Raw genomic sequence first — 9,859 nt, 5'->3', positions numbered from 1 at the left:
GACCCGAACACCATACAAGGCTTACATCAAGCATGAAGCCTTCTTTACAATTAGACATACACAAACACACATGTTTACTGAAGATACAAAGAGATCTTTATTTTATACAAAGCTGAATATACATTTTATGATTTTGACCTGACTGAAAAGCCAACGTTTTTAAAGTCTTTTTGCAACCCAAGGCATAACTGTCTATAGTCATACAGAAAGTCATGGCCACTGATTTCCGCTTTTTAAATCTCCACCTCAAATAATTCTGCGCATAAACGAACCGTGTGTAAAATGCAATATCAGGGATGTTTTATTATAATTAATATATACATTAACATCGAGGCAAGTTACTGCATGTAGCTCAAACCCTACAGAAGTAAAATTGCTAACATGTCTCTTCTTTCTTTTCAAGTTCAGTCAAAGCATAACAATATTTTATCACTGAACATGACTCAATTTCAACACTAAACGTAACACTTTCTTAAGAGATTGTGTGATGGCCTATTTCACATACAATTTGTAATAAAGATATGGGTCTGTAAAGTCCTTTGCTCTAAATAAACTTGAGCAAGGTGAAATTGGAAATAAGGCATATAAATGGAGGAACAAAAGAACTGAGTAATGCATCTGGCCAGTAAATGCATTTTTCATCGGTGAAGAAAAAAACGGGTAACAAAAAAACTGTCCATAAATAAAAATCCTCTCAACAATAATCGTGGTCGTTCAGCTGGACCGGGTTGTGGTCAGGAGCCGAGATTTGGTCTGTCAGTCTGTCTCTCCGGCCCTGTCCACCTCGCTCCCCCCTCACAGGACGAGGTGGAGACCTCTCTACCCCCTCCTGCTGCTGCTGCAGTTCAGTCATGTATGCAGTAATGCTGAGATTGTGCAGTACACAGCAGGCAGTTACCACAGCAGGGAGAAAGGTGTGGTTCACCTCCAAGGCCTTCGACAGGAGGCACCTCCATCGCCCCTTCAGTATCCTTAAAGCGCGCTTAATGATGCTGCGCGCTTTGGCATGGCAGCCGTTGAAGCGGCTCTGTACCCTCCCCTGTAGTGGCTCCCGATACGGGGTTACGACCGTTATGGGGGGTACAATGCACGGATAGCCACCATCTCCCACAATAAAGTACCCTGGTGGAGGGTACAGAGCCTCTTTGTATAAGGTACTGTTTTTTAGGACACGGGTGTCGTGCACTGAGCCCGGAAATCCTACGAATGTTTGTAGGAATTTACCCTTCCCATCGCATACAGCCTGCAGCTGTATGGAAGGAGAGAGCTTCCGATTTATGTAGTCCTGGCCACTGGGTCCGGGTGGGGTCTTTATTCTAATGTGGCACCCATCAATGGCACCCACACATGAACTAAATGCCGGGCTATCGGCCAACTGCTGGAAACCCTGCCCGACCTCCTCCAGCTCTGGACCAGCAGGCAGCCTGATCACAGACTGCCTGAGAGCAGCGATGTCCTCCACTCCCTCCTGGACCAGTCTGTGGACCGTGGAGAGGGGTACCTGAAAGGCCCGGGACACCACACTGTATGACAAACCGTGTGCCAGCCAGTACACAGTTGTCAATACAGTCATGTGGTGTCCCCAGGCCTGTCTCCTCTCAGGCCCCAGACACCGCATCAAGGCCTCCAGGGAGTCTCGGTTCATCCTGAAGTCCTTCAGCAGGCACCCATCTCCGAAGTACAGCTCCAGCACCGGGACACTGCTGTTCAAACTTTTGTATGAGTGTGGGTGTTGAACCTACCTTTATCCATCAAACTAAACTGCACATACATATTCTGTCATAACAAATTAATCCATTGTTGTATTCCAATGAAAAAAGCCAGCTATTTTTCAACTATTTAAAACGATTGTAATCGAACACTCAAATACCTCGAGATGAAGCAGGATGGCTTTGCGCATTCTCGCTTTCCAGCGCTGGGATCGGCGTCTCTCCTGATTCCTGTTGTGTGTCAGAAGTTTTTGCCACTGCCGTAAGGCACATGCTACAGCGGGTTTCATGACTCAATTTGTTTCATGTGGTCACTGAATATGTTTTTCGTTGTTGAGATTTAAATCACATGTGTGCCTGGACCTTATATAGCCTGTGAGGTCCCTCATGATTCGTTAATTACGTGGATTAGCAGGTGTTTTGTGAAAGAGGTGTGAGTTGATGAGTAGTTTTAAAAGGTTAACATAGCCTATAGTATAGTGTATAGACAGTCATTGGTTTTTTATGTATGTTTGCATGTGTGAATATATGAAACGTACATAAGCCTCATGTAGCCTATATGTCTCCCTTTATTTGTAGGGTACTTTTTATAATAATGTTTTAGTGCTGCCCAATACAGAAGAGATGCTAGTATGTGTCGAAAATACTCATACATTCGTGTCATACTTGTTGCAAATGGAATTAAAAGTAAATATGTGGGGGAACAATGTTCAGCTGGTCTAACAGAGATTACAAAATACAGCGCTCTAACAAAACACTCACAGCTGATGCAGCTGTTGCCACGTCATAATTAACGGACGTCGCTTTAATATGACCGCGCAGAGGAGAGGAGTTCTCATTTCTCTAACCCCCTGCTGCTTCCCCTCCTCTCCTCGGTTCCCCTCCTCGGCTCGCATCTCCTGTGGGCGGGACTAAGTATCGAGGATAGGAGTCGAGGAGGGGAGTTGGAGAAATGAGAAAGGGCTAAGGTATCTACCACGATTGTTTAAATGGGTAAACGTTTTTCGAGCAGCTAAGTTGGGATGGCGGAGAAATGCTCTCCGCAGACCCATTCTCACAGCGTTATAAACCTTTTTCTTACTCAATATCAAGCCACACTTATTGTTTTTACGTTGGCTTTGAGTGTTTGTGTGTGCTCAGGATGAGTTTAGCTTGTTCTCGCTGTATCGCCGACCCGGAAGCCTGTCCGCTCCTCGCAGCAACGAGCCTCGCAACGTCCCGACCAATCTCATTCACAAACAAAAGACGAACCAACAATGACAGACAGAAAAACCAGAACTTAAATACACACAAGACTAATCACACAAACAAGACACAGGTGAGTAGGGAGGAGAAAACACAGGGGCACCAAGTGAACACAATCGGGTAATTAGGTAGGAGGGAAAACAGACAGGCAGCAACAGGCAAGACAGGAAACCAAAGACTGATCTAAACACAACACAGACAGATCGTGACAATGTCAGTTCCAAACTAACTGCATTCAAATGATGCTATTCAGCTGTTTTATGCAATTATTCAAGTTACACAATCCATTCAAACTATTTGATACAAATTCAGTTAATAATTACAAATGTCTGCCAATTTACCCCCTTTTTTTACTCTTAATAACTAAATATATTTACATATAACATGGACCTCCATTAGCTTACTCTCTACCTAAAGGTGGGGTAGGTAATTCACTTCAGAAACACTTTTTGTTATATTCCATGGAATGCTCTTAGTATCCCGATAGCAATGAATATATTAAATGCTTTGACAATAAATACATAAAAAAATGTCATCTGTTACATTACATTGCATTTAGCTGACACTTTTATCCAAAGCGACTTACAATAAGTGCCAACAAGATACCAACAAGATACAAACTTGAAGAAAACAGAATCATATAAGGACATCAGGTTTCATAGAGCCAAAACATTTCAAGTGCTACTCAACTGGCTTTAGATAAGCCAGACCTTTATTAGTATATAAGTGCTTTGTTAGTAATTCTATCGCTCGAAGTGGAGTCTAAAGAGATGAGTTTTCAGTCTGCGCCGGAACATGTGTAAGCTTTCTGCTGTCCTGATTTCAATGGGGAGCTCATTCCACCATTTTGGAGCCAGGATAGCAAACCCACGTGTTTTTGCTGATGGGAACTTGGGTCCCCCTCGCAGTGCGGGTGCAGCGAGCTGTTTGGCTGATGCAGAGCGGACTGCACGTGCTGGAGTGTACGGTTTAACCATGTCCTGGATGTAGGAAGGGCCAGATCCATTCACAGCATGGTACGCAAGTACCAGTGTCTTGAAGTGGATTCTAGCAGTTACTGGAAGCCAGTGAAGGGAGCGGAGGAGCGGCGTGGTGTGGGAGAATGTAGGAAGGTTGAAGACCAGACGAGCCGCTGCATTCTGGATGAGCTGCAGAGGTCGGATGGCACATGCAGGTAGACCAGCCAGGAGGGAGTTGCAGTAGTCTAGGCGTGAGATGACGAGAGCCTGGGCCAGAAGCTGTGTCGCTTTCTGGGTCAGGAGGGGACACATCTGTGGAAGCGGTAGCGCTGTAAAAAGCACGACCAATCATCTGAGCCGGCCCGGCTAAAGTAACTGGATGGCCTATCTGCCTGTCAGCCTTCCATCTGGGCACAAACTTATCTCGTGCCCTCATTGGTCATGTGCGCGTTCGTGTGTGTTGGAGGAGGGGCTCTGTGAGGAAGTCTGAAGGAAGGGGCAACATTTTTTCGGTTGCGTACTTTCAAATTCTAGCGCACTCATTTTAAAGTTTGATTTTGATGGTGGTCATGAACCTTGCTTGGCCTGGTTTGGTCTTCTCATCTTTCAATTGTGGTGGAAAAGGGATAAAATATCCTAAAATGATACAAAATCTATATTCCTTTAAGCTCTCTCAGAACAGGCACAAGCACAATGCTCTGCCAGAAGGGAATGAAAGTCTGTCATCATGGTTCCACAGAATACCAAGTGGCTTTTCAACCTACCAAACATCGGGCCAGAGGCCATGACAGCTGGGGAGGACAGGCAGAAACACAAGAGTAGCAGATGAAAAGAATCAGACCATCAGACAGGCGGGAAAACACAGAGACAGGGCAATAAATGATTTACTAGGATCCACATTATCAACACTAATGCTTCCCAAATGTTGGCAAAATAAGGAATGGTCTATAAAACTATAAGTTTCAGTGCAGCGACACAGATCCTGAGAATACCACATACATATATGAGGAAAGCTCCTCGGCCGTGTTCACCTGTGGACATCTACTGTGGGTAGCCATTGTTCTTCATCTTCGGCCTCATCATGTAAAGACGGGGTGTTTTTCATGCCGCTGTTATCTTAATTTCAAATATTTCTATTGTAAATGAGTGGAAAAGTGCTAAAAACAACTGCAGATGAACAGCAGGGTGAGACAGAGACGGTCTATGCTTGTATTATTTATGCAATGTTGCACCATGATGTTATAGATTTAATTGGATATGTATATATATATATATTGTAATTTATTATGAATTTTAAACTTTTTTCTATCAATGCAACATTTTCTTACAAACTAAAAGCCAAAAATATTTTATATTTAGACATGATATAAATGTAAGTGTATGGATACAGAACTATGCTATACAGAAAATACATGCATGTACAGTATATTTCTAGTCCCTATTTTTTTTTAAAGTGAAGATTTATAACAATCAAATCTAAAATGAAGGTTTATAGAGGTCATGTTATGTATTCTAAAAGATATAATGGGCCTACTGCAAATCCTCAAACACAATTATTCTTATAGAAATCTGGTAATGAGTTTTCCCCTCACTGTCTGCAGCGGGGATGAGTCTCATTGAACTGAAACACAGATCACTCTTCTGACGCTCACAGTGAATATGAGAGACAAGTAAGCTGACAAAAAAAACAAGCAGCCGGTGTCTGACGGTCTGTGAACTGCAGGCATTGCAAACATTTCAGTGGGGGTGTGGGAATGCCTGAAAAGAAACAAAAGCATCTCAAGTCATTTGTTTGAACGTTCCAGCTGTCAAACTTAAATATATTGATGCAAATATAGCAGGTTCACGAGCCACTGTTCCTTAGTCTACTTGTTTGTGCTCAGTGTTCTCCGTCTTTCTAAAATACTCTAATCATCTGAAGCACTTTCACATAAACAACTCAAGGTCATACCTACATCCATAACATACATCTGGACTATCAAGTGCATCTCTAAAATGTATTTTACATTAATGTCAACTGTGATGCTAGAGTGACTTGTGACTCCAAACTTGATAGAGCATTAATCACAGAAGTTGTGATGAATGCTTGTTTAAATATATATATATATTTGTATGTATAAAGTATGACATAAGCTCATAAGGGTGTAAACAATGTTGTGTGTTGGAAATTGTGATATATTACAGTGTTCAAACACATTACATTATGCATTGATTCCGATGTACAGAATTTAAAACATTGTGATTGACATGCATATCACAGGTTCTTTCACTATTTACTACCTTTAAACTGTTGACAAAAAGAAGCCACTTTTAATTGTATTGGGTTTATTGAGCAGTCACTATAATGTAATGACTTGGTACAGCAAATGTTGCTCCCTAGCTAGCTATCTAGCATCAATCCTGTGTAGGGCAGAGCATCCATGTGCGATTTGAGACAACGCTACCTGGTTGAAGTTCACGCAATGTGCAAGTGTTTACATTATTTAACAAGACAGTGTTCAAAGGGAAGTATTTGAAATGAGACACAGCAAGGGACTCGAACCAACATGCACGAGTGGCCGGCGCAGGTGCAAAACAAATTAAAAAAAAGAACCTCAGATGTTAACAAACAAAGAGGGGGTGTTATCTAAATATTTGCTGCGGGCTAATGCACTTTAAACTATTTTAATGAATTGCAAATAAAAAGTATAATTCATAAGTTTGTCTTTTCAGTGGAAGATTCAACTTCCATCATGGGATGATAGGTTAACTATTTCCATCTCCTCACAGAGTTTGCATCATGTGTTCATGTTTGGATCTTACATCATATGTTTGCTTTGGAGCATGGATGATGTCCTTTACACCTCTGATTGGGAGGATCCCTCTGAGAGGAGAGTTTGAGATCATCTGACATGAACACAAGAAGGTGTGAATTCTTAATGAGAGCAATAACTATGTGCTGATGTTTGTTCTGTAAAGTTCCTGACACACATCCAGTCTAATGGGCTTCATTAGTCAGGTAAAAAGGTGTGTGTGTGTGTGTGTGTGTGTGTGTGTGTGTGTGTGTGTGTGTGTGTGTGTGTGTGTGTGTGTGTGTGTGTGTGTGTGTGTGTGTGTGTGTGTGTGTGTGTGTGTGTGTGTGTGTGTGTGTGTGTGTGTGTGTGTGTGTGTGTGTGTGTGTGTGATAAAAGTGGAGAGAGATTTCAACAACAGTAACATGACGTTTTTCAAATGTACACCACTCGCAGCACCGCCTCCAGCACCCCTACTTCCCGCGGCTATTGTTCACGAGTCAACAGCAGACTCAGAGATTCGCAAATCCTGACCCACTGTGCAAAACATAGCAGACTCGTGCGGACTCAGAGCCGTAACCGTATTGCAGCAGACGTCGTCATGCATTAGTCAACAGCAGACTCAGATTCGCCAAATAACCCTTTTTTTAATCAACATTCTTTATTAAAGCAAAAGAGACTGTGTAGCGGAGGTTAATGTAACGTTAGTTTAATATGCTTGTGAAATGCAACAACTGTTCGGTTTCACCGGTAGGATTTCTACGCACTTGGTGATGCTGACTCATATGACTCAAAGGACTCGTATGATCCGGATCTCTTCAATGACTGACTCAGAAGACTCCGAGTCCGTAAAAGGATCCGGATTTGCCGTCTCTACTTGCTTCAGTCTGTGTCTGCATTCTTTCGCACCTGCCTGTAATCTGAGAAGATCCCACCTCTCTGGCTGGCTCCCGCCCTGAAAATCTTCAGTAATAGCCTATCAGATAGCGCTGTGGGCGGGACATTGCTCGTGTACAGAGAGTGGTGACTGCAGCCAGAGAAACGGCCGCATCAGAGCCAAAGTTGTATCGGCAATTTGATTAAAAAAAAAGGCGGATACCGATAATCGGTCAAATGCGGAATATCGGTCGACCTCTAATACACACATATTGATAGATGTCTTGTTGAGGAACCTGCGACCCAGGTTTTTCATCTCCGACCTTGTCAGGTAGGCTATTGAACAATAAATAAAGAACACAGAATTATTAGATATAAAACAAAGAATTTGTGTGATTATACTAAATGATTTACAAATAATGTTGTTTCACACAGCCCAATTGATCCTACACCTAACCAAGTTAGGTTCTGCGGTCAATTGGAAGAAGAGCTCCCCCATACCTCACCAACAGGTGCAGTATGGGGATGCTCGATGCAGGCAGCCTACGAGCCTCCCTGTCAGAGAGCAGACAGGCATCCTTGCTTCGTGCAGTTTTCAGACTACGACAGGGGGTACCGGTGACAGCGCTGACAATTATGCAGACTCTGGGTCTCATGGCAGCTGCTCAATTTGTAGTACCGCTGGGCTTGCTGCATATGCGCCGCCTGCAGAGGTGGTTTGCCGGCCTTCGTTTAGATCCCAAGAGGCACAAACGATGCCTGGTGACCATCCCTTCCTCAGTGGTGGGCAACCTCCGTTACTGAGGGTCCCCAGGGCACCTACGGAGTGGAACTCCACTGGGGCGGGTAACCTCCTACGTCACAGTGTTCACGGACGCATCCGTGACAGGTTGGGGGGGGGAACTGCCTAGGGAGAGCTATAGGGGGTTGCTGGTCTCTAACAGAGACACGGCACAGCAACCTTCTAGAGCTGCGGGCAGTGGTGTTAGTCCTCCAGCATGTCAAACCCTTAATGGAGGGCAAACATGAGCTGGTGAGGAGCGACAACAGCCCCACAGTGGCGTACATCAAAAGGCAGGGTGGAGTCCGCTCCGCCGCCTTGTTGACCACAGCGGGGAACCTGTGGTTGTGGGCTTCAGAGATTGTGTTATCTCTGAAGGCCCTCCACATCCCGGGACTGGAGAACAGGTGGGCCGACCTCATGTCAAGAGGCGGGCCCCTGCCAGGCGAGTGGGTGCTTCACCCGGAGGTGGTGAAGCAAATCTGGGCCCAGTTCGGGAGAGTCAGAGGTGGACCTGTTCGCCAGCCGGCGCAACAGCCACTGTACCCTGTGGTTTTCCATGGCTCGGCGGGTAGACGTGTTTGCACACGAGCCATGGCCAAGAAAGCTGCTCTACGCCCTTCCACCGGTACGCCTCATTCTCCCCCTCCTGGAGAGGGTGAGACGAGAGTGTCTGTCAGTCATCCTAGTGGCCTCAGATTGCCGCTTGGTGCCGTGGTTCGCAGAGGTGACAGAGATGATGGTGGGCCAGCCCTGGGCAATTCCTCAGTTCACGGGAGCGGTGTCTCAGGAGGCAGGTGCAATAGGGGCGTTACCCACTCTGGGCCAACCTCTCCAGGCTTGGCTCCGGAGAGGGACAGGCTGAGACAGGGGGGACTGTCTGACAAGGTTATTCAGACTATCCAGGCAGCTAGAGCTGGTCCACCACCATAGTGCACTTATGTGTTCCAATGCTCCTTAGGGACCTGGGAAACATGGTGCACAGTGAGCCCCATACAGGGCTTGGGGACTGCCCATAGGCAGGCAGGGAGAGCCCTCCTCACTGTTTTCCAGGCACACTATTCACGAGGTAAGCGTGTCTGAGTGTGCCCTACCAGCCAGGTAAACTGCGGCCCCCACTTCTCCCCGGTAACAACCGGAGGAGAGGAGGTTGTGGTCAGGGGCAGTGTGTTGACTCGATGTTGTTGGACGACAGGGCGTTTAGGCCTCAGGGCTCCACCCACTGTACCCATAGAGGCCAGTAGAGGGCGGATCCAGGTGGAGCCCTCTACTCGGGGCCCTGTCCGTCCTATGCTGCTTGCTGTGTGTGTGTGTGTGTGTGTGTGTGTGTGTGTGTGTGTGTGTGTGTGTGTGTGTGTGTGTGTGTGTGTGTGTGTGTGTGTGTGTGTGTGTGTGTGTGTGTGTGTGTGTGTGTGTGTGTGTGTGTGTGTGTGTGTGTGTGTGTGTGTGTGTGTGTGTGTGTGTGTGTGTGTGTGTGTGTGTGTGTGTGAGTGAATGTAAAAGCTAAAGGAATGGAGA

General features: G+C 45.4%; 1 protein-coding gene across 1 annotated transcript; it reads right to left on the bottom strand.

Annotated features, from left to right (window-relative positions):
- Positions 1-694: 694 nt before the first annotated feature.
- LOC307029756 (uncharacterized protein) lies at positions 695-1,645 on the bottom strand (the record flags this gene model as incomplete). Its single annotated transcript, XM_079665837.1, has 1 exon — positions 695-1,645. The coding sequence occupies one exon, from the start codon at positions 1,643-1,645 to the stop codon at positions 695-697; it is 951 nt and encodes a 316-aa protein (XP_079521963.1).
- Between the last annotated feature and the right edge of the window lie 8,214 nt (positions 1,646-9,859).

The sequence above is a fragment of the Notothenia rossii genome, assembly GCF_949606895.1.
Source record: "Notothenia rossii genome assembly, chromosome: 2".
NCBI lineage: Eukaryota > Metazoa > Chordata > Actinopteri > Perciformes > Nototheniidae > Notothenia > Notothenia rossii.
Note: the sequence above shows the minus strand (reverse complement) of the source record. Positions and strands in the feature narration are given on the sequence as shown.